Source organism: Agelaius tricolor, unplaced genomic scaffold, assembly GCF_023055355.1.
Source record: "Agelaius tricolor isolate 1412-34295 unplaced genomic scaffold, bAgeTri1.0.p SCAF_167, whole genome shotgun sequence".
In the NCBI taxonomy this organism is placed as follows: domain Eukaryota; kingdom Metazoa; phylum Chordata; class Aves; order Passeriformes; family Icteridae; genus Agelaius; species Agelaius tricolor.
The window spans coordinates 69,900-95,594 of record NW_027269427.1 but is presented as its reverse complement, the minus strand read 5'-3'; the positions used below and the strand labels follow the sequence as shown (position 1 = coordinate 95,594).

Here is a 25,695-nt window from a genome sequence, read left to right as displayed (position 1 = left end):
AAAATCGCCCAAATACCCCTAAAAATTCCCCCAAACCTCCCGCAAAATCTTCAAAAAAACGCCCAAAAAATCCCATTAAAATTTAAAAAAAACCCCAAAATTCCCAAAACCCCCAAAAATGCAAAACAAATTCCCCGAAAATCCCCGAAAATCCCAAAATTAAAACAAAAAAAACCCAAAAAAACCCCAAAACCGGCCCCAAACGCGGCCGCCCGGTGCCTGCAGGGCGAGCATGAGGTGCAGGAGTCGGTGATGACGTCATCGGTGGAAATCCCAATTAAGAACCCCAAAAACCCCTCAAAAAACCCCCAAAACCCACAACCCCACAGTAAACCCCAAAGATTTCCACAAAAATCCCAGAAAAAAAAAAACCAGAAAAATCCCCCCAAAAATTCCCAAAATACCCCCAAAAAATCCACCAAAGAAACGGAAAAATTCCTCAACAATCCCCATAAAATTGCTCAAAGACCCCTAAAAATTAAAAAAGCCCCCAAAAAATCGACCAAAGACCCCTAAAAACTCCAGAAATCCCAAAAAAATCTGCCCAAAACCGCCTAAAAATTCCCCTAAACCTCCCCAAAAAATCCTCGAAAAAAACCCAAAACAATTCCCAAAAATCCCAATAAAATGAAAAAATCCCCCAAATTCCCAAAACCACCCAAAAATGCAAAACAAATTTCCCGAAAATCCCAAAATTAAAACCCAAAAAAGCCCCAAAACCGGCCCCAAACGCGGCCGCCCGGTACCTGCAGGGCGAGCACGAGGCGCAGGAGGTCGGTGATGACGTCATCGGTGCCGAGCTCGAGGCTGAGCAGCGCCAGGAGCCGGAAGAGGGCCCGGAAGTGCTGAGGGGAGGCCGGGCACAGGCGGCACACGCGGAACGCGTGGCACAGCAGCGCCGAGCCGTGCTGAGACAGGCAGGGAAAAAATGGCAAAAAAATGGGAATTTTGGGGGTTTCTGGGGTTTTTTTGGGGTTGGGGAATTTTGGGGGATTTTTTAAGGATTTTTTTTAGGATTTTTAGAGGATTTTTTGGGATTTTTAAGCATTTTTCGAGGATTTTTGAGGGGATTGTTGGTGATTTTTTGGCGATTTTTTGGAGGCTTTTCGGTGTTTTTTTCAGTGATTTTTGGAAGTGATTTTTCCGTGTTGTTTTTTGGAGGTTTTTCGGAGGGTTTTTTTGGGGTTTTTAATGTGCTTTTTGTGGTTTTTAATGAGCTTTTTTTGGTGGTTTTTAATGGGTTTTTCTGGGGGTTTTTCCTGGGTTTTGGGGCTGTTTGAGGGGCTGCAGGGCCCGGAAGTGCTGAGGGGAGGCCGGGCACAGGCGGCACACGCGGAACGCGTGGCACAGCAGCGCCGAGCCGTGCTGAGACAGGCAGGGAAAAAAGGGGCAAAAAATGGGGAAAAAAATGGGAATTTTGGGGGTTTTTGGGGTTGGGGAATTTTGGGGATTTTTAGGGGATGTTTTGGGGATTTTTAGAGGATTTTGGAGGAATTTTTTAAGGATTTTTAAGGACTTTTTGGGGGATTTTTAAGGATTTTTAAGGATTTATTTGGTGATTTTCGGTGTTTTTTTCAGCGACTTTTGGAAGTGATTTTTCCGTGGTTTTTTGGGGTTTTTAATGGGTTTTTTGTGGTTTTTAATGGGTTTTGGTGGTTTTTAATGGGGGTTTTGTGGTTTTTAATGGGTTTTTGGGGTTTTTACTGGGTTTTGGGGCTGTCTGAGGGCATGCAGGGCCCGGAAGTGCTGAGGGGAGGCCGGGCACAGGCGGCACACGCGGAACGCGTGGCACAGCAGCGCCGAGCCGTGCTGAGACAGGCAGGGAAAAAAGGGCAAAAAATGGGAATTTTGGGGGTTTCTGGGGTTTTTTGGGGTTGGGAAATTTTTGGGGATTTTTTTGGGGAGTTTTTTTGAGACTTTTAGAGGATTTTTTGGGATTTTTAAGGATTTTTGAGGGATTTTTAGAGGATTTTTAAAGATTTTTTTTGTGATTTTTTTGAGGCTTTTCGGTGTTTTTTCAGTGATTTTTGAAGTGGTTTTTCAGAGGGGTTTGGGGGGTTTTTAATGGGGTTTTTTGTGGTTTTTAATGGGTTTTTTGGGGGTTTTTCCTGGGTTTTTGGGGCTGTTTGAGGGGATGCAGGAAGTGCTGAGGGGAGCTCGTGGCACAGCAGCGCCGAGCTGGGCTGGGGGGCAGAAAAGGGGAATTTTGGGTGGTTTTTTCCTATTTTTTGGTTTGGGGAATTTTTTGGGATTTTTAAGGATTTTTAGGGGATTTTTTTGGAATTTTTAGTGGATTTCGGGGGGATTTTTAAACGATTTTTGAGGACTTTTCGGGGGATTTTTAGAGGATTTTTACGGATTTTTTGGTGATTTTTGGAGGCTTTTCGGTGTTTTTTCAGTGATTTTTGAAGTGATTTTTCCGTGGTTTTTTGGAGGTTTTTCGGAGGGGTTTTTGGGGTTTTTAATGGGTTTTTTGGGGTTTTTAATGGGTTTTGGGGGGTTTTAATGAGTTTTTTTGGGGTTTTTCCTGGGTTTTGGGGCTGTTTGAGGGGATGCAGGAAGTGCTGAGGGGAGCCCGGGCACAGCAGCGCCGAGCTGGGCTGAGACAGGCAGGGAAAAAAGGGGGAAAAAATGGGGAAAAAATGGGAATTTTGGGGTTTTGTGGGGTTGGGGAACTTTGGGGGATTTTTTGGGAATTTTTTTGAGGATTTTTAGAGGATTTTTTGGGATTTTTAAGCATTTTTTTGAGGATTTTTGGGGGTTTTTTTGGTGATTTTTTGGAGGCTTTTCGGTGTTTTTTCAGTGATTTTTGAAGTGATTTTTCCGTGGTTTTTTGGAGGTTTTTCAGAGGGGTTTTTGGGGGTTTTTAATGGGGTTTTTTTTGTGGTTTTTAATGGGTTTTTTGGGGGTTTTTCCTGGGTTTTGGGGCTGTTTGAGGGGATGCAGGAAGTGCTGAGGGGAGCTCGTGGCACAGCAGCGCCGAGCTGGGCTGAGACAGGCAGGGAAAAAATGGGCAAAAAATGGGAATTTTGGGGGATTTTGGGGTTGGGGAATTTTGGGGGATTTTTTGGGGCTTTTTTAAGGATTTTTGGGTAAGGATTTTTGGGGATTTTTAGAGGATTTTTAAGGAGTTTTTTGTGATTTTTTGGAGGCTTTTCGATGTTTTTTTCAGTGATTTCTGGAAGTGATTTTTCCGTGGTTTTTTGGAGGTTTTTCGGAGGGGTTTTTGGGGTTTTTAATCGGTTTTTTTGGGGTTTTTAATGCGTTTTTTGGGGTTTTTGACGGGTTTTTTGGGGTTTTTCCTGGGTTTTGGGGCTGTTTGAGGGGATGCAGGGAGTGCTGAGGGGAGCTCGTGGCACAGCAGCGCCGAGCCGGGCTGGGACAGGCAGGGAAAAAATGGGAATTTTTTGGGACTTTTGGGGTTTTTGGGTTTGGGAATTTTTTTATTTTATTTTTTTCTGGGTTTTTTGGAATTTTTTGGTGGGTGTTTTGAGGTTTTTTGGTGATTTTTTAGTGATTTTGGGGGGTTGTTTGGGGAATTTTCATGGATTTTGCGGGTTTCTTTTGGCAGGGATTTAGGGGAATTTTTTAGGGGTTTTTGAGATTTCTTGGAGAATTTTGGGGGAATTTTCTTGGATTTTCAGGGCTTTTGGGAGATTTTTTAGGGATTTTTTGGAGATTTTTTTACAGAATTTTCTTGGATTTTGGGGGGCGGTTTTAGAGTTTTTTTGGAGAATTTTTGGGACATTTTCTTGGATTTTGGGAGATTTTTAAGGATTTCTTGACAATTTTTTTTTTTTTTTTTAATAGGACTTTTTGGTGATTTTTCAGTGATTTTTCAGAGGTTTATTTGGGGTTTTTACTGGGTTTTTGGGGCTGTTTCAGGGGATGCAGCGCCAGGAGCCAGAACAGGGCCCAGCCGGGCTGTGGGGAAAAAATGGGAATTTTGGGGGGTTTTTTTTGGGTTTTTGTGGTCTTGGGAACTTCTGGATTTTTTATGATTTTTTGGGGATTTTTTAGGATTTTTTGGGGGACTTTTTAAGGATTTTTCAGCGATTTTTCAGCGATTTTTTTGGCCTTTTTTGGGGTTTTTGAAGATTTTATTGGGGATTTTTCCAGTGATTTTTTTCGGGGTTTTTTGGGAATTTTTGAGAGGATATTTTTGGGGTTTTTCCTGGGTTTTTGGGGCTGTTTGAGGGGATGCAGGAAGTGCTGAGGGGAGCTCGTGGCACAGCAGCGCCGAGCCAGGCTGGGACAGGCAGGGGAAAAATGGGCAAAAAATGGGAATTTTGGGGGATTTTGGGGTTGGGGAATTTTGGGGGGTTTTTAGTGATTTTTTGAGGATTTTGGGGGATTTGTAAAGGATTTTTTGGGGATTTTTTTCGATTTTTAAAGGATTTGGGGATGGATTTTTAAACGAGTTTTGGAGGAGTTTTGGAGAACTTTTAGGGAATTTTCTTGGATTTTTTGGGGGGAAGTTTTAGGGCTTTTGTGAGAATTTTTGAGGGATTTTTAAGGATTTTTTTGAGATTTTCTTTAGGTTTTTTCGGACTTTTAAAGGATTTTTTTTGGTGATTTTCCAGTGATTTTTCGGAGGTTTCTTGGTGGTTTTTGGGAGGGGTTTAATGGGGTTTTGGGGGATTTTTTTTAGATTTTTAAATCTATTTTTTGGTGCATTTTTTGCATATTTGGGGGTCATTTTGGAGATTTTTTTAATGGGTGTGAGGGTATTTTTTTTGGGATATTTTGGGTTTTTTTGGGATTCTTCAGGATTTCTTTAGGACTTCTGTGACATCTTTGGGATTTCAAGTGGATTTTGAGGAATTGTGGGGAATTTTTTCTTTTCATTCCTCTGGATTTTTAGGGAATTTTGGGGAATTCTTGGCCATTTTGGAGATTTTCCTTTTTTTGGCTGGAATTTTTTGGGGGGATTTGGGAATTCCCTGGAAAAAACCCCACGGAAAAGAAAAATTCCCAAAGAAAATTCTGGAATTCGGCAAATCCCAGCCCTGGGAATGCCCAAATTCCCTCAGGAGGAGCTGAAATCCCAAATTCTGGAATTTTCCCCATTTGGCCACCTCAGGATGCACCAAAATTGGGGAAATTTGGGGAAATTTGGGGGAAATTTGGGATTTTTCCAGACCTTTTTCATGAAGACGGAATCCTGGCGGGAACATTTCTCCACCCTCAGCTTCAGCAGAGAAAGATCCGGGATGGAACTGGGGAAAAATCACAAAAATCAGAATTATCAGCCCAAAAATCAGAATTATCAGCCCAAAAATCAGAATGGTCAGCCCAAAAATCAGAATTATCAGCCCAAAAATCAGAATTGTCAGCCCAAAAATCAGAATTGTCAGCTCAAAAATCAGAATTGTCACCCCAAAAATCAGAATTATCACCCAAAAATCAGAATTGTCAGCCCAAAAATCAGAATTGTCAGCCCAAAAATCAGAATTGTCAGCCCAAAAATCAGAATTGTCACCCAAAAATCAGAATTACAAAAATCAGAATTATCAGCTCAAAAATCAGAATTGTCCTCCCAAAAATCAGAATTATCCTCCCAAAAATCAGAATTATCAGCCCAAAAATCAGAATGGTCACCCCAAAAATCAGAATTATCAGCCCAAAAATCAGAATTATCACCCCAAAAATCAGAATTATCAGCCCAAAAATCAGAATTATTGCCCCAAAAATCAGAATTGTCACCCAAAAATCAGAATTACCAAAAATCAGAATTGTCACCCAAAAATCAGAATTGTCACCCAAAAATCAGAATTATCACCCCAAAAATCAGAATTATCACCCCAAAAATCAGAATTGTCAGCCCAAAAATCAGAATTGTCACCCAAAAATCAGAATTATTACCCCAAAAATCAGAATTGTCACCCAAAAATCAGAATTGTCAGCCCAAAAATCAGAATTGTCACCCAAAAATCAGAATTGTCACCCAAAAATCAGAATTATCACCCCAAAAATCAGAATTATCACCCCAAAAATCAGAATTGTCAGCCCAAAAATCAGAATGGTCACCCCAAAAATCAGAATTATCAGCCCAAAAATCAGAATTACCAAAAATCACAATTATAACCCCAAAAATCAGAATGATCAGTCCAAAAATCAGAATTATAACCCAATAATCAGAATTGTCACCCAAAAAATCAGAATTATCCTCCCAAAAATCAGAATGGTCACCCCAAAAATCAGAATTGTCAGCCTAAAAATCAGAATTATCAGCCCAAAAATCACAATTATCCTCCCAAAAATCAGAATTACCAAAAATCAGAATTACCAAAAATCAGAATTGTAACCCCAAAAATCAGAATTATCCTCCCAAAAATCAGAATTGTCAGCCCAAAAATCAGAATTATCAGCCCAAAAATCAGAATTGTCACCCAAAAATCAGAATTGTCACCCAAAAATCAGAATTATAACCCCAAAAATCAGAATTATCACCCCAAAAATCAGAATTGTCACCCAAAAATCAGAATTGTCACCCCAAAAATCAGAATTGTCACCCCAAAAATCAGAATTATCCTCCCAAAAATCAGAATTACAAAAATCAGAATTATCAGCTCAAAAATCAGAATTGTCCTCCCAAAAATCAGAATTATTGCCCCAAAAATCAGAATTGTCACCCCAAAAATCCAAATTACCAAAAATCAGAATTGTCACCCAAAAATCAGAATTGTCATCCCAAAAATCAGAATTATTGCCCCAAAAATCAGAATTGTCACCCCAAAAATCAGAATTACCAAAAATCAGAATTACCAAAAATCTGAATTGTCAGCCCAAAAATCAGAATTGTCAGCCCAAAAATCAGAATTATAACCCAAAAATCTGAATTGTCACCCAAAAATCAGAATTATCACCCCAAAAATCAGAATTTCCCACCCCAAATCCTGGAAATCCTGAATTTCCCATCCCAAATCCTCAATTTCCCCATCTTAAATTCTGAATTCTGGAAAAAATTGAAAAGAATCTGGAAAAATTCGGTAAAAAAATTAAAAAAAAAAATCTGAAAAAATCTATAAAAAATCTGAAAAAATTCTATAAAAACTCTGAAAGAAATCTGAAAACAATCTGAAAAAAATCCCGAAAAAGATCTGAAAAAATTCTATTAAAAATCTGTAAAAAATCTATAAAAAATCTGAAAAAAATCTGAAAAAATCTATAAAACATCTGAAAAAAATTATAGAAAATCTGAAAAAATTCTATAAAAAATCTGAAAAAATCTAAAAAAAGAGAAAAATCTGAAAAATTCTATAAAAAATCTGAAAAAGACTATAAAAATATGAAAAAATCTGGAAAAAATGAAAAATTCTATGAAAAATCTAGAAAAATTCTGTAAAACAATCTAGAAAAACAAAAATCTGAAGGATTCTATGAAAATCTGGAAAAATATCTGAAAAAATTCTATAAAAAGTCTTAAAAAATCTGCAAAAATTCTGTAAAATATCAAAAAAGAATCTGAAAAGAATCTGAAAAATTCTATTAAAAATATGAAAAAGTCTATGAAAAATCTTTTAAAAATCTAGAAAAAATTTGAAAACATTGTATAAAATGGAAAAAAATCTGGAAAAAGTCTGTCAAAATCCTATAAAAATCTTTTAAAACATGGAAAATCCTGTAAACATTTTGTAAAAAAATCTGTAAAAAATCTTAAAAAATTCTATAAAAACCTGGAAAAAATCTGAAACAAATCTGAAAACGTTCTATTAAAAAAGTCAGAAAAAAAATCTATAAAAATTCCTGAAGAAATCCCGACTAAAATCCCGCAAATCCCCCTGAACGTCCCCTCAATCCCTGTTGTATTTTCCCCCAGAATGCCCAAAGTGTGGAATTGGGTGGGATTATTGGGTGCATTTCCATGCATTTCCCTGGCATGATTCCATGCATTTCCATGGAATTATTGTGTGCATTTCCATGGATTTATGTGGAATTATTGTGTGCATTTCCCTGGCATTATTCCGTGCATTTCCATGGATTTATGTGGAATTATTCCGTGCATTTCCCTGGCATTATTGTGTGCATTTCCCTGGATTTGTGTGGAATTATTGTGTGCATTTCCATGGATTTGTGTGGAATTATTGTGTGCATTTCCATGGATTTATGTGGAATTATTCCGTGCATTTCCCTGGCATTATTGTGTGCATTTCCCTGGATTTGTGTGGAATTATTCCATGCATTTCCATGGATTTGTGTGGAATTATTGTGTGCATTTCCCTGGATTTGTGTGGAATTATTGTGTGCATTTCCATGGATTTGTGTGGAATTATTGTGTGCATTTCCATGGATTTATGTGGAATTATTGTGTGCATTTCCATGGATTTGTGTGGAATTATTGTGTGCATTTCCATGCATTTCCCTGGAATTATTGTGTGCATTTCCCTGGAATTGTGTGGAATAATTGTGTGCATTTCCATGGATTTGTGTGGAATTATTCCGTGCATTTCCATGGATTTGTGTGGAATTATTGTGTGCATTTCCATGGATTTGTGTGGAATTATTGTGTGCATTTCCATGGATTTATGTGGAATTATTGTGTGCATTTCCATGGATTTGTGTGGAATTATTCCGTGCATTTCCATGGATTTGTGTGGAATTATTGTGTGCATTTCCATGGATTTGTGTGGAATTATTGTGTGCATTTCCATGCATTTCCCTGGAATTATTGTGTGCATTTCCCTGGAATTGTGTGGAATTATTGTGTGCATTTCCATGGATTTGTGTGGAATTATTCCGTGCATTTCCCTGGATTTGTGTGGAATTATTGTGTGCATTTCCATGGATTTATGTGGAATTATTCCGTGCATTTCCATGGATTTATGTGGAATTATTCCAGGCATTTCCCTGGCATTATTCCATGCATTTCCATGGAATTATTGTGTGCATTTCCATGGATTTATGTGGAATTATTGTGTGCATTTCCCTGGCATTATTCCGTGCATTTCCATGGATTTATGTGGAATTATTCCGTGCATTTCCCTGGCATTATTGTGTGCATTTCCCTGGATTTGTGTGGAATTACTGTGTGCATTTCCATGGATTTGTGTGGAATTATTGTGTGCATTTCCATGGATTTGTGTGGAATTATTCCGTGCATTTCCCTGGCATTATTGTGTGCATTTCCCTGGAATTGTGTGGAATAATTGTGTGCATTTCCATGGATTTGTGTGGAATTATTCCGTGCATTTCCATGGATTTGTGTGGAATTATTGTGTGCATTTCCATGGATTTGTGTGGAATTATTCCGTGCATTTCCCTGGATTTGTGTGGAATTATTGTGTGCATTTCCATGGATTTATGTGGAATTATTCCGTGCATTTCCATGGATTTGTGTGGAATTATTCCATGCATTTCCCTGGCATTATTCCATGCATTTCCCTGGAATTACTGTGTGCATTTCCGTGGATTTATGTGGAATTACTCTGTGCATTTCCCTGGCATGATTCCGTGCATTTCCATGGCATTATTCTGTGCATTTCTATGGAATTACTGTGTGCATTTCCATGCATTTCCCAGGCATTACTCCATGCATTTCCATGGAATTACTGTGTGCATTTCCATGCATTTCCCTGGCATTATTCCGTGCATTTCCATGGATTTATGTGGAATTATTCCAGGCATTTCCCTGGCATTATTCCATGCATTTCCCTGGCATTATTCCATGCATTTCCATGGAATTATTCCGTGCATTTCCATGGATTTGTGTGGAATTATTCCGTGCATTTCCCTGGCATTATTGTGTGCATTTCCATGGATTTCCCTGGCATTATTGTGTGCATTTCCATGGATTTCTATGAAATTACTCCGTGCATTTCCATGGATTTATGTGGAATTATTCCGTGCATTTCCCTGGAATTACTGTGTGCATTTCCCTGGATTTATGTGGAATTATTCCATGCATTTCCATGGATTTCTATGGAATTACTCCCTGCATTTCCATGGACTTCCCTGGCATTCTTGTGTGCATTTCCATGGATTTGTGTGGAATTATTGTGTGCATTTTCCTGGCGTGATTCCGTGCATTTCCCTGGAATTTTTGTGTGCATTTCCATGCATTTCCCTGGCATTATTCCGTGCATTTCCCTGGCATTACTGTGTGCATTTCCATGGATTTATGTGGAATTATTCCATGCATTTCCCTGGCATTATTCCGTGCATTTCCATGGATTTCCATGGAATAATTCTGTGCATTTCCATGGATTTGTGTGGAATTATTGTGTGCATTTCCATGGAATTTTTGTGTGCATTTCCATGGCATTTCCCTGGCATTATTGTGTGCATTTCCATGGATTCCTACGGAATAATTGCGTGCATTTCCCTGGAATTATTCCATGCATTTCCCTGGCATTACTGTGTGCATTTCCCTGGCATTACTGTGTGCATTTCCATGCATTTCCCTGGCATTATTCCGTGCATTTCCCTGGCATTATTGTGTGCATTTCCATGGATTTCCCTGGCATTATTGTGTGCATTTCCATGGAATTACTGTGTGCATTTCCATGGATTTGTGTGGAATTATTCCGTGCATTTCCATGGATTTGTGTGGAATTACTGTGTGCATTTCCTTGGAATTATTGTGTGCATTTCCATGGATTTCTATGGAATTACTGTGTGCCTTTCCATGGATTTGTGTGGAATAATTCCGTGCATTTCCCTGGAATTACTCCGTGCATTTCCCTGGATTTATGTGGAATTTTTCCATGCATTTCCCTGGCATTACTGTGTGCATTTCCATGGATTTGTGTGGAATAATTCCGTGCATTTCCCTGGCATTACTCCGTGCATTTCCATGCATTTCCCTGACATTACTCTCTGCATTTCCATGGATTTCCCTGGCATTATTCCGTGCATTTCCATGCATTTCCCTGGCATTATTCCGTGCATTTCCATGGATTTCCCTGGCATTATTCCATGCATTTCCATGCATTTCCCTGGCATTACTCCCTGCCTTCCCCTGCCCCACTGACCTGCTGGGCCGCAGGCGTGGCCGCAGGCGGCGCCGGTCGATGAAGGAGCCCAGGATGTCGAGGACGAAGCTCTGCAGCCGCGGCTCCCGCAGCAGCCCCGGCGCCAGCAGCCGCTCCAGGAGGGGCCCGGGCAGCGCTGTCAGGAGGCTGCTGCTCTGCAGGCCCGAGGAAACCTGGGGAATGGGGGAAAATCCAATAAAAACGTGAAAAAACAACCTGGAAATCGGAAATAAAGGGACAGAGAATGGGTGGGAGTCAAGGACAGGAGCACAGAGAATTCATGGGAAGCATAAAAGGGAACCCAAAGAACCGTGGAGGTAAAATGCAACAAAAAGCCCAAAGAATTGGCAAGAAACCCCCCCTAAAATCCCAAAGAATTCCCAAAAATCCACTAAAAATCCCCCCGAAAATCCCCAAAAAATCCGCCCTAAAATAAATCCCAAAGAATTCCAAAAATCCTCAAAAAACCTCCCCTAAAATCCCAAAAAATTCCTAAAAACCCCCCCTAAAATCCCAAAGAATTCCCAAAAATTCCCAAAAAAATCCCCCCTAAAATACCAAAAAGTTTCCCAAAACTCCCCCCTAAAATCCCAAAGAATTCCCAAAGAATTCCCAAAAAATCCCCCCTAAAATCCCAAAAAATTCCAAAAAAATCTCCCAAAATATCCCCCCTAAAATCGCAAAGAATTCCCAAGAAATTCCCAAAAAATCCCGAAAAAATCACCCAAAAATCCGAAAGAATTCCCAAAAATTCCCCTTAAAATCCCAAAAAATTCCCCAAAATTCCGCCCCTAAAACCCTGAAGAATTCCTAAAAATCCCCCCCTAAAATCCCAAAGAATTCCCAAAGAAACCCAAAGGATCCCAGGGAATTCACGGGAATCATAAAAGGGAAAGAAGGGAAAAGATGAGAATGGAGCAAAATCCAACCAAAAAAAGTGAAAAAAACCCTGAAAATTCAAAATAAAGGGACAGAGAATGGGCGGGAATCCAGCACAGGAGCACAAAGAATCCATGGAAAAAATCCCCAAAAATCCCCCCTAAAATCCCAAAGAATTCCCAAAAAATCCCCCCTAAAATAAAAAAAAAACTCCCAAAAATCCCCCCTAAAATCGCAAAGAATTCCAAAAAATTCCAAAAAAAATCCCCAAAAAATCACCCAAAAATCCGAAAGAATTCCCAAAAATCCCCCCCAAAATCCCAAAGAATTCCCAAAAATGCCCCCCAAAAATCCCCCCTAAAATCTCCAGAAAGGCCCAAAAATTCCTAAAGGATTCCCAAAAAATCTCCCGTAAAATCCCCCCCTAAAAATCCCAAAGAATTCCCAAAAATTCCCAAATAATCACCCATAAAACCCCAAAGAATTCCCAAAAAATCCTCCCTAAAATCCCCAAAAATTCCCAAAAAAAATCTCCCAAAAATCCCCCCCTAAAATCGCAAAGAATTCCCAAAAATCCCCAAAAAATCCCAAAGAATTCCCAAAAAGGCCCAAAAATTCCCCATTAAAATCCCAAAGAATTCCCAAAAAATCCCCCCTAAAATCCCAAAGAATTCCCAAAAATTCCCTGAAAAATCTGAAAGAATTCCCAAAAATCCCCCCAAAAAAACCCAAAAAAAACCCCAAATTTTTTCCCAGGATTTTTCCTGCATTTACCCAAGATTTTTCCAGGGATTTTTCCCAGATTTTTTGGCATTTTCTGGGGTTTTTTCTGGAACTTTCCAGGGATTTTTCTGGGATTTTCCCTTTTTTTTTTCCTGCATTTCCCCCAGATTTTTCCTTGGATTTTTCCAGGATTTTTTTTGGCATTTTCTGGGGTTTTTCTGGAATCTTCCTGGAATTTCCCAGAATTTTCCCAGAATTTTTTCAAGGATATTTTTGGGATTTCTCCACGATTTTTCCCAGGGATTTTCCCAGGGATTTTCTTGGCATTTACTGGGGTTTTTCTGGAATTTTCCAGGATCTTCCCAGGATTTTTTTGAGTTTTTTTTCCCCCCCAGGGATTTTTTCCCGGATTTTTTCTGGATTTCCCCAAGATTTTTCCAGGGATTTTCTTGGCATTTACTGGGGTTTTTCTGGAATTTTCCAGGATTTTCCCAGAATATTTTGAGGATTTTTTCGGGATTTTTCCAGGGATTTTCCTGGCATTTTCTGGGGGTTTTTTTGTGGAATTTTCAGGGATTTTCCCAGAATTTTTTTGAGGATTTTTTCTGGATTTTTTTCCATTTTCTGGGCTTTTATTTGGAATTCTCCTGGGATTTTCCCAAGCATTTTTTTTTATTTTTCCAGGGATTTTTCAGGGGTTTTTTCCTGGAATTTCCCAGGATTTTTTGAAGACTTTTTCTGGATTTCCCCAGGATTTTTTTGCAATTTCTGGGATTTTTTTCTGGAATTTTCCAGGATTTTCCCAGATTTTTTTTCCAGGGATTTTTTTGAGGATTTTTTTTCTGGATTTTTCTGGGACTTTTTTTGCATTTTCTGGGCTTTTTCTGGAATTTTCCTGAGATTTTCCCAGAATTTTTTCCAGGATTTTTTTGGCATTATCTGGGGTTTTTCTGGAATCTTCCTGGAATTTCTCCAGGGATTTTCCCAGAGATTTTCCCAGATTTTTTCAAGGATTTTTTCTGGATTTTCCCGGGATTTTTTTGGCATTTTCTGTTGGGTTTTTTTTTTCTGGAATTTTCCTGGGATTTTTCCAGGATTTTCCAAGAATTTTTTCAAGGATTTTTTCTGCATTTCCCCAAGATTTTTCCAGGGATTTTTCTGGGAATTTTTTTTTTTGCATTTCTGGGATTTTTCTGGAATTTTCCAGGATCTTCCCAGAATTTTTTTGAGGATTTTTTCGGGATTTTTCCCAGGATTTTTTTGGCGTTTTCTGGGTTTTTTCTGGAATCTTCCCAGGATTTTCCCAGGATTTTTTTTGAGGATTTTTTCTGGATTTCCCCAAGATTTTCCCAGGGATTTTCCCAGGATTTTTTTTCCATTTTCTGTTTTTTTTGTTGTTTTTTTTTCCTGGAATTTTCTGGGTTTTTTTCTGGAATTTTCCCAGATTTTTTTCCAAGATTTTTTTTTATTTTTCCAGGGATTTTTTGGGATTTTCTGGGGGGTTTTTTCTGAATTTTTTCTGGAATTTCCCAGGACTTTTTGAGGACTTTTTCTGGATTTCCCCAAGATTTTTCCAGGATTTTTTTGGCAAATTCTGGGATTTTTCTGGAATTTTCCAGGATTTTCCAAGAATTTTTTCAAGGATTTCTCCCAGATTTTTCCAGGGATTTTTCCAGTTTTTTTTCTGGAATTTCCCAGGGATTTTTTGGGTGATTTCTGGGCTTTTTCTGGAATCTTCCAGGATTTCTTTGGCATTTTGGGGGGTTTTTTTCTGGATTTTTTTTCTGGGATTTTCCAGGATTCTCCCAGAATTTTTTCAAGGATTTTTCCAGGGATTTTTCCGGAATTTCCCAGGGATTTTTTGGGGATTTTGGGGCCGTTCCTCACCTGGAGCAGGGATTTCAGCAGCATCACCTGGGTCAGGCGGCTCCGGTTCTGTGCCCTGAGGGACACAAAGGCAGCGCTGGGAATGACGGGAATGCCGGGAATTCTGGGATTTGGGAATTCTGGGAATGCCAGGAATGCTGGGAAATCTGGGAATTCTGGGAATTGTCCGAAATCTGGGAGTTTGGGGATTCCGGGAATGCCGGGAATTGTCCGAAATCTGGGGGGTTTGGGAATTCTGGGAGCTTTGGGAATTCTGGGAATTGTCAGAAATCTGGGAGCTTTGGGAATTCCAGGAATGCTGGGAATTGTCAGAAATGTGGGGGGTTTGGGAATTCCGGGAATTGTCCAAAATCTGGGGGGTTTGGGAATTCCGGGAATTTCAGGAATTGTCCGAAATCTGGGGGGTTTGGGAATTCTGGGAATTTCAGGAATTGTCTGAAATCTGGGAGCTTTGGGAATTCCCAGAAATCTGGGGGCTTTGGGAATGCTGGGAATGCTGGGAATGCTGGTAATTGTCAGAAACCTCGGAGGTTTGGGAATTCCGGGAATGCCGGGAATTGTCAGAAATCTGGGAGGTTTGGGAATTCTGGGAATTGTCCGAAATCTGGGGGGTCTGGGAATGCTGGGAATGCTGGGAATTGTCTGAAATCTCGGAGCTTTGGGAATTCTGGGAATTCTGGGAATGCTGGGAGCTTTGGGAATTCCGGGAATTGTCCGAAATCTGAGGGGTTTGGGAATTCTGGGAATGACGGGAATGCTGGGAAATCTGGGAGATTTGGGAATTCCGGGAATTGTCCGAAATCTGGGAGCTTTGGGAATGCTGGGAATTCCGAGAATTGTCAGAAATCTGGGAGGTTTGGGAATGCTGGGAATTCTGGATCTGGGAGTTGTCCGAAATCTGGGGGGGTTTGGGAATTCCGGGAATTTCAGGAATTGTCTGAAATCTGGGAGCTTTGGGAATTCCCAGAAATCTGGGGGCTTTGGGAATGCTGGGAATGCTGGGAATTCTCAGAAATCTGGGGGATTTGGGAATTCTGGGAATTCCGGGAATTGTCCGAAATCTGGGAGCTTTGGGAATGCTGGGAATTCTGGGAATTGTCAGAAATGTGGGGGGTTTGGGAATTCCGGGAATTGTCCAAAATCTGGGGGGTTGGGGAATTCCGGGAATTTCAGGAATTGTCCGAAACCTGGGAGTTTGGGAATGCCGGGAATTGTCTGAAATCTGGGAGCTTTGGGAATGCTGGGAATGCTGGGAATTCTCAGAAACCTGGGAGCTGCGGGAATTCTGAGGAATTGTCAGAAACCTGGGAGGTTTGGGAATTCTGGGAGTTTGGGAATTCTGGGAATTGTCCGAAATCTGAGGGGTTTGGGAATTCCGGGAATGCTGGGAATGCTGGGAATTGTCAGAAACCTGGGGGTCTGGGAATGCTGGGAATTCTCAGAAATCTGGGGGATTTGGAAATTCTGGGAATTCTGGGAATTGTCAGAAATCTGGGAGCTTTGGGAATTCTGGGAGCTTTGGGAATTCCGGGAATTGTCTGAAATCTGGGGGGTTTGGGAATTCCGGGAATGCCGGGAATGCTGGGAAATCTGGGAGCTTTGGAATGCTGGGAATTCTGGATCTGGGAATTGTCCGAAATCTGGGAGTTTGGGAATTCCGGGAATGCTGGGAATGCTGGGAATTGTCAGAAATCTGGGGGGGTTTGGGAATTCTGAGAGCTTTGGGAATTCTGGGAATTGTCAGAAATCTGGGGGTTTGGAATTCCGGGAATTCCAAGAATTGTCAGAAATCTGGGAGCTTTGGGAATGCTGGGAATTCTGGGAATGGTCCGAAATCTGGGGGGTTTGGGAATTCTGGGAATTCTGGGAATTGTCCAAAATCTGGGAGGTTTGGGAATTCTGGGAATGGTCAGAAACCTGGAAGCTTTGGGAATTCCAGGAATGCTGGAAATTGCCAGAAATCTGGGAGCTGTGGGAATTCCGGCTCTGGGAATTCTGGGAATTTAGGGAATTCTGAATCTGGGAAATTTTAGGAATTTCAGGAATTCTGGCTCTGGGAATTCTCAGCATTTCGGGAATTCTGGATCTGGGAAATTGTAGGAATTGTGGCTCTGGGAATTTTGGGAATTTCAGGAATTCTGGCTCTGGGAATTCTCGGAATTCCAGGAATTGTGGATTTGGGGAAGTTCTGGAATTCTGGATCTGGGAAATTTTAGGAATTCTGGGAATTCTGGGAATTTTGGGAATTCTGGACCTGGGAATTCTGAGAGTTTCAGGAATTGTGGATCTGGGAATTTTGGGAATTTCAGGAATTCAGGCTCTGGGAATTTTCAGAATTTCAGGAATTCTGGATCTGGGAATTCTGGGAATTGGGGCTGGGACTCAGCCCTTGGATCCTGATTCCTTCCCAAGCAATTTTGGGAATTGTCGGAATTCCGGGAATTCTGGCTCAGCAATTCCAGGAATTGGGGGTGGGGTTCACCCATTGGATCCTGATCCCGGCTCTGGGAATGTTGGGAATTTTTGGGAATTCCTGGAATGGGGGGCGGGGCTCACCCATCAGGCTCAGCTCCTGGCTCAGGGAATGTTGGGAATTCCTGGAATTCTGGCTCAGGAATTCAGGAATTCCAGGAATTGAGGATGGGAATTCCAGGGGATCCTGATCCCAGCTCTGGGAATGTTGGGAATTTTTGGGAATTCTGAGAAGGGGGGGGGTAGGTGTCACCCAGGGGATCCTGATCCCAGCTCTGGGATGCCCTGGGAATGTTGGGAATTTGGGGAATTTTTGGGAATTCTGGGAATGGGGGGGCGGGGCTCACCTGTCAGGCTTGGCTCCAGGCTCTGGGAATGCTGGGAATGTTGGGAATTTTTGGGAATTTTTGGGAATTGTGGCAATGGGGACGCAGGGCTCACCCATCAGCCTCAGCTCCCAGCTCTGGGAATTTCGGGAATGTTGGAAATGTTGGGAATTTGGGGAAGTTTTGGGAATTTTTGGGAATGGGGAGGGCAGGTCTCACCCGTCAGCCTCAGCTCCTGGCTCCGGGAATGTTGGGAATTTTTGGGAATTTTTAGGAATTCTGGGAATAGGGCTGCAGGGCTCACCCATCAGGCTCAGCTCCCAGCTCCAGGAATGTTGGGAATGTTGGGAATTCTGGAATTTTTGGGAATTCTGGGACTGGGGCTGCAGGGCTCACCTGTCAGGCTTGGCTCCTGGCTCCAGGATGCCCCGGGAATGTTGGGAATTTTTGGGAATTTTTGGGAATTTTTGGGAATTCTGGGAATGGGGGGCGGGGCTCACCCGTCAGGCTCGGCTCCTGGCTCTGGGAATGCTGGGAATTTGGGGAATTTTTTGGGAATTTCTGGGAATGGGGAGGGCAGGGCTCACCCGTCAGGCTCGGCTCCCGGCTCGGGGATGCCCCGGGAATGCTGGGAATGTTGGGAATGTTGGGAATTCTCCGGGATGGGCACCTTGTTCATGATGAACAGCATCACCTCCGACTGCTGGTACGGGGGCAGCGTCGCCGAGAACGAACCTGGGGGGAACAGCGGGAATAATGGGAATAATGGGAACAGTGGGAATAAAAACTGGGAATAATGGGAATAAAAACAGCCGGAATAATGGGAATAATGGGAATAAAAACAGCCGGAATAATGGGAATACAAACAGTGGGAAAAATGGGAATAAAAACAGCTGGGATAACAATGGGAGTAAAAACAGTGGGAATGACAATGGGAATAAAAACAGCCGGGATGACAACGGGAATAATGGGAATAAAAACAGTGGGAATAATGGGAATGACAGTGGGAAAAACACTGGGAATAATGGGAATAAAAACAGTGGGAATAATGGGAATAAAAACAGTTGGAATGACAACGGGAATAAAAACAGTGGGAATAATGGGAAAAATGGGAATAAAAACATTTGGGATGACAATGGGAATAAAAACAGCTGGAATAGTGGGAATAATGGGAATGACAATGGGAAAAACAGCGGGAATAATGGGAATGGGAATAATGGGAATAATAACAGCCGGAATAATGGGAATAACGGGAGTAAAAACAGTGGGAATAAAAACAGCCGGAATAATGGGAATGACAATTGGAATAATGGGAATGGGAACAGCCGGAATAATGGGAATACAAACAGTGGGAAAAATGGGAATAAAAACAGCTGGGATAACAATGGGAATAAAAACAGCCGGGATGACAACGGGAATGAAAACAGCCGGAATGACAACGGGAATGGAAACAGTGGGAATAATGGGAATAATGGGAATGACAACAGCCGGAATGAAAACAGCGGGAATGAAAATGGGAATAATGGGAATAAAACCAGTGGGAATAATGGGAATGACAATGGGAATAATGGGAATAAAAACAGCCGGAATAATGGGAATAGTGGGAATGACAATGGGAAAAACAGCTGGAATAACGGGAATAATGGGAATAAAACCAGTGGGAATAATGGGAATAGTGGGAGAGACAATGGGAAAAACAGACGGAATAATGGGAATAAAACCAGTGGGAATAATGGGAATAAAACCAGTGGGAATAGTGGGAATAATGGGAATAAAACCAGCCGGAATCATGGGAATGACAATGGGAATAATGGGAATAAAAACAGGGAGAATAATGGGAATGACAATGGGAATGACAATGGGAAAAACAGCCAGAATGATGGGAAAAACAGCTGGAATGGAAATGGGAATAATGGGAATAAAAACAGCGGGAATAATGGGAATAAAAACAGTTGGAATAATGGGAATGACAATGGGAATAGGAATAAAACCAGTGGTAATAATGGGAATAGTGGGAATAAAAACAGTGGGAATGATGGGAATGACAATGGGAATAATGGGAATAAAAACAGCCACAAAAATGGGAAAAAAACAGTGGGAAAAATGGGAATGACAGTGGGAAAACCGGCCGGAATAATGGGAATAAAACCGGCGGGAATAATGGGAATAATGGGAATGATAATGGGAATAATGGGAATAAAACCAGTGGGGATAATGGGAATAGTGGGAATGACAATGGCAATAATGGGAATAAGAACAGTGGGAATAATGGGAATGGCAATGGGAATAAAAACAGCTGGAATAACGGGAATAATGGGAATAAAAACAGTGGGAATAATTGGAATAATGGGAATGATGGGAATAAAAACAGCCGGAATGACATTGGAAATAATGGGAATAAAAACAGTGGGAATAATGGGAATAAAAACAATGGGAACAATGTGAATAATGGGAATGACAGTGGGAAAAACAGCTGGAATAACGGGAATAATGGGATTAATGGGAATAAAAACAGTGGGAATAATGGGAATGACAATGAGAATAAAAACAGTGGGAATGATGGGAATGACAATGGGAATAATGGGAATAAAAACAGCCAGAAAAATGGGAATAAAAACAGTGGGAATAATGGGAATGACAGTGGGAAAACCGGCCGGAATAATGGGAATACAACCGGCGTGAATAATGGGAATAAAACCAGTGGGAATAATGGGAATAAAACCAGTGGGAATAACAGGAAGGACAATGGGAATAATGGGAATAATGGGAATAACAATGGGAAAAACAGCCGGGAATAGTGGGAATAAAAACAGTGGGAATAATGGGAATGACAGCAGGAATGGAAACAACAGCCGGAATAATGGGAATGACAATGGGAATAATGGGAATAATGGGAATAAAAACAGTGGGAATAACGGGAATGGCAATGGGAAAAACAGCCGGGAATAATGGGAATAAAAACAGTCGGAATAATGGGAATGACAATGGGAATAATGGGAATAAAAACAGTGGGAATAATGGGAATGACAATGGGAAAAACAGCCGGAATAACGGGAATAATGGGAATAAAACCAGTGGGAATAATGGGAATGACAACGGGAATGACAGCAGCAGGAGTAATGGGAATGGCAACAGAGGGAATGACGGGAATGACAACAGCGGGAATGATGAGAAAAACAGCAGGAAAGACACCGGGAATAATGGGAATGACAACGGGAATAACAGCGAGAATAGCAGGAATGACAATGGGAATAATAATGGGAATTATGGGAATGGGAACATCAGGATAACAGGAATGATGGATGGATGGGAATGGTGGGAACAATGGGAATGATGGGAATAACAATGGGGATAATGGGAATGGGGATAATGGGAATGATTGGAATTAATTAGAACGGGAATGATGGGAATGGTGGGAACAGGAATAACAGGAGTGGGAGTGATGGGGATAATGGGATAATGGGAATGGTGGGAATGATGGGCATGACAATGGGAATGACACAAATAATGGGAATGATGAGAATAATGGGAATAATGGGAATGGGAATGGTGGGAATGATCATGGGAATAGCAGGAGTAACAATGGGAATGACAATGGGAATGATGGGAATACGAATGGGAATGATGGGAATAATGGGAATTGATGGGAATTAATGGGAACGATAAGGGGAATGATGGGAATGAATGGGAATGGGAACGATGGGATTGGGATGAGAACAATGGGAATGATGGGAATTAATGGGAATTAATGGGAATGATAAGGGGAATAACAGGAAAAACAATGGGAATAAGATTGGGAATGGCAATGATGGGAATGGGAATAATGGGGAGAATGGGAATAGCGGGAACAGGGATAATGGGAATGATGGGAATGGTGGGAATTGATGGGAATGGTGGGAATTGATGGGGATAACAGGAATGGGAATGGTGGGAATGATGGGAATTAGTGGGGATAATGGGAATGATGGGAGTGGGAATGATGGGAATGAATGGGAATGGGGATAACGGGAATAAATGGGAATGGTGGGAATAACGGGAATGCAAATCATGGAATGATGGGAATAACGGGAATGGGAGTGATGGGATAAAATGGGAGTGGTGGGAATGGGAATGGATGGGAATGGTGGGAATGGGAGTGATGGGGATAATGGGAATAATGGGAATGGTGGGATTAAGGGGAATGGGAATAGATGGGAATGGTGGAGATAGTGGGAATGATGGGAATGGGATAATGGGAAGAATGGGAAGGATGGGAATAACAGGAATGGCATTGGAAAAGGGATGGGAATAATGGGGATAATGGGGATAATGGGAATGGGAATGGTGGGAATAATGGGAATTAATCAGAATGGGAATGATTGGGATGGGAATCATGGGATTGGGATTGGGATGGGAATCATGGAATAATGGGGGAGTGGTGGGAATGATGGGAATTACCAGGAATAATGGGAATAATGGGACAATGGGAATAATGGGAATGGGAATGAGGATAACAGGAATAATGGGAATGGGAATGGTGGGAATAATGGGAATTAATGAGAATGGGAATGATTGGGATGGGAATAATGGGATTGGGATTGGGATGGGAATCATGGAATAATGGGGATAATGGGAGTGGTGGGAATGATGGGATAATGGGAATGATGGGAGTGGGAATGAGGATAACAGGAATAATGGGAATGGGAATGGTGGGAATAATGGGAATGCAAATCACGGAATGATAGGAATAGTGGGAATGATGGGAATTCATGGGAATGATGGGAATTCATGGGAATGGGAATAACAGGAATGGGAATGATGGGAATGATGGGAATGATGGGAATAATGGGAATAATGGGAATAATGGGAATATTGGGAATTGGAATAATGGGAAGGGGAATGGGATCAGGAATGGGAACGATGGGAATGGTGGGAATGGGAACAGGAACAATGGGAATGGTGGGAATGGGAATAATGGGAATAACGGGAATTGTGGGAATAATGACAATGGGAACATTGGGAATTGTGGGAATAATGGGAATGACAATGGGAATGGTGGGAATAATGATGGGAATGACAATGGGAATATTGGGAATTGTGGGAATAATGGGAATGGGAATATTGGGAATTGTGGGAATGGGAATGACAATGGGAACATTGGGAATTGTGGGAATTATGGGAATAATGGGAAAATGCAAAACAATACCAGGAAATGCCGGAAAAATTCTGGAAAACCAGGAAAAATCTCAGAAAATCCAGAAAAAATGCCAGAAAATCCTGGAAAATCCAAGTAAAGTCCTGGAAAGTGGTGAAAAATCCCCAAAAACCCAGAGAAGTGCCTCTAAACCATGGGAAATCCTGGGAAAATCCTGGAAAATCCCATAAAATAATGAAAAATCTGGGAGAATCCTGGGAAAATCCTGGAAAATCCCATAAAATGCTGGAAAATCCCCTGAAAACCCCATAAAATCCCATTAAATTCCATTAAAAATTCTGTTAAATCCCCGTAAAATTCCATAAAGTCCCATGAAAATCCCAGAAAATCCCATAAACCCTGAAAAGTCCTGGCAAGATCCCAGAAAATCCCAGGAAAATCCCAGAAAATCTCATGGAAGTCCCAGAAAATCCCACAAAACCATGAACAATTCTGGGAAAATCCCAGAAAATCTCATGAAAATCCCATTAAAATCCCGGAAAATCCCAGAAAAATCCTGGAAAAATCCCAATAAAATCCCAGAAAAGCCCATAAGAGCCCCAGAAAAATCCCAGGAAAACATTAAAAATCCTGGGAAAATCCCATAAATCCTCATTCAAATCCCAGAAAATCCCATTAAAATCCTGGAAAACGCCATAAAATCCTGGATAAATCCATGAAAAATCCCGTAAAAGTCCTGAAAAATCCCAGAAAAATTTCAGAAAAATCCCTGTAAAATTCCATACAGTCCCATTAAAATCCCATAAATCCTCATTCAAATCCCAGAAAATGCTGGAAAATCCTGGAAAATCCCAGAAAAACCCCAGAAAATCTCAGAGAATCCCTTTAACATTCCATACAGTCCCATATAAAATCCCATAAATCCTCATTCAAACCACAGAAAATCCCATTAAAATCCCGGAAAATGCCATAAAATCCTGGAGAAATCCATGAAAAATCCCAGAAAATCCCATAAAAATCCTGGAAAATCCCATTAAAATCTCAGAAAATCCCTTTAAAATTCCATAGACTCCCATTCAAATCCCATAAATCCTCATTCAAATCCCAGAAAATGCTGGAAAATGCTGGAAAATCCCAGGAAAATCCCAGAAAATCTCATGAAAATCCCATTAAAATCCTGGCAAATTCCATAAAATCCTAGAAAAATCCATGAAAAACCCCAAAAAATCCCTTTAAAATTCCATACACTCCCATTATAAATCCCAGAAAATGCTGGGAAAATCCTGGAAAATCCCAGGAAAATCCCAGAAAATCTCATGAAAATTCCATTAAAATCCTGGCAAATTCCATAAAATCCTAGAAAAATCCACAAAAAATCCCAGAAAATCCCTTATAAAATTCCATACACTCCCATTAAAATCCCAGAAATCCTGAAAAAAAACCCAGAAAAATCCCAGAAAATCCCTTTAAAATTCCATACAGTCCCATTAAAAATCCCATAAATCCTGGAAAAAAAAAATCCCAGAAAATCCCATTAAAATCCTAGAAAAAATCCAGTAAAAATCCTGGAAAATCCCATTAAAATCCTGGCAAATTCCATAAAATCCTAGAAAAATCCAGGAAAAATCCAGTAAAAATCCTGGAAAATCCCAGAAAAAAATCCCAGAAAAGTCCCAGAAAATCCCATAAAGCCATGAAAAATTCTGGGAAAATCCCATAAAACCATAAAAAATCCTGGAAAAATCCCGGAAAAATCCCAGAAAATCCCAGAAAAATCCTGGAAAAATCCCAATAAAATCCCAGAAAAGCCCATAAGAACCCCAGAAAAATCCCAGGAAAATGTTAAAAATCCTGGAAAAATCCCATAAAAATCCCATAAATCCTCATTCAGATCCCATTCAAATCCCATTAAAATCCTGGAAAATGCCATAAAATCCTAGAAAAATCCTGGAAAATCCCAGAAAAACCCCAGAAAATCCCTTTAAAATTCCATACAGTCCCATTGAAAATCCCATAAATCCTCATTCAAATCCCAGAAAATGCTGGGAAATGCTGGAAAATCCCAGGAAAATCCCAGAAAATCTCATGAAAATCCCATTAAAATCCTGGCAAATTCCATAAAATCCTAGAAAAATCCATGAAAAACCCCAAAAAATCCCTTTAAAATTCCATACACTCCCATTATAAATCCCAGAAAATGCTGGGAAAATCCTGGAAAATCCCAGGAAAATCCCAAAAAATCTCATGAAAATTCCATTAAAATCCTGGAAAATTTCATAAAATCCTAGAAAAATCCACAAAAAATCCCAGAAAATCCCTTATAAAATTCCATACACTCCCATTAAAATCCCATAAATCCTGAAAAAAAAACCAGAAAAATCCCAGAAAATCCCTTTAAAATTCCATACAGTCCCATTAAAAATCCCATAAATCCTGAAAAAAAAGGCCCAGAAAATGCCATTAAAATCCTAGAAAAATCCAGTAAAAATCCTGGAAAATCCCATTAAAATCCTGGCAAATTCCATAAAATCCTAGAAAAATCCAGGAAAAATCCAGGAAAAATCCTGGAAAATCCCAGAAAAAATCCCTTTAAAATTCCATACACTCCCATTAAAATCCCATAAATCCTGAAAAAAATCTCTAAAAATGCTGGAAAATCCCATTAAAATCCCAGAAAACCCCCGGAAATCCCGGAAAATGCCCGAAATCCCGGGAATTCTCACCGATGGTTTTGATGACGGCCTCCTGGAATTTGCTCTCCTGCAGCTGCCGCGAGTTCTGGGAGTCGGCGGCGCCTCCGGAATTCGGGGAATTCGGGGAATTTTGGGAATTCTGGGAATTCTGGGAACTCCCGGCCAGGGCGAGGTCGATGCTGAGGCGCAGCTGCCGCAGGAGGGTGTTGAACACCTCCAGCACCGTGGGACCTGCGGAAAATGGGAATTTTGGGGGAATTTGGGGGGATTTTGGGAATTTTGGAATTCTAGAAATGTCTGGAAAATCCTGGAAATGCAAAAAAAAGTCCCGGAAAACCGCCAGAAATCTTGGGAAAATCTTATGGAAATCATAAAAAAAAAAAAACACAGAAAAAATCTCCAACAACCACAGAAAAATCATAGACAAAAATCACAGAAAAATCAGAGAAAAAAAATCTCCAAAAATCACAGAAAAAAATCACAGAAAAATCACAGAAATCACCAGAAAAATCCCAGAAAAACCCCAGAAAATCCCAGGAAAACCCCAGAAAATCCCCAAAAAACCCCAGAATTCCCTCAGAATTTCGGGCTGGTTCCGGTACCGACGG

At 40.7% G+C, this 25,695-nt stretch overlaps 1 protein-coding gene across 8 annotated transcripts in view; it reads right to left on the bottom strand.

The window, feature by feature from the left end:
• Positions 1–685: 685 nt before the first annotated feature.
• The window catches only part of LOC139587028 (protein EFR3 homolog B-like), a 64,308-nt gene continuing 39,298 nt past the window's right edge, over positions 686–25,695 (bottom strand). For 7 of the 8 annotated variants that reach the window (XM_071420849.1, XM_071420848.1, XM_071420851.1 and 4 more), the window contains 6 exons: positions 25,118–25,318; positions 17,848–17,995; positions 14,463–14,517; positions 10,974–11,146; positions 5,144–5,219; positions 686–908 (listed from right to left, as the gene is read on the bottom strand). In XM_071420849.1, coding sequence (XP_071276950.1) covers positions 696–908; positions 5,144–5,219; positions 10,974–11,146; positions 14,463–14,517; positions 17,848–17,995; positions 25,118–25,318 — 866 coding nt within the window. In that variant the 3' untranslated portion in view covers positions 686–695. Of the gene's footprint in view, positions 909–1,665; positions 1,810–5,143; positions 5,220–10,973; positions 11,147–14,462; positions 14,518–17,847; positions 17,996–25,117; positions 25,319–25,695 lie in introns of those variants that run through there. The other variant, XM_071420854.1, reaches the window with a different exon arrangement.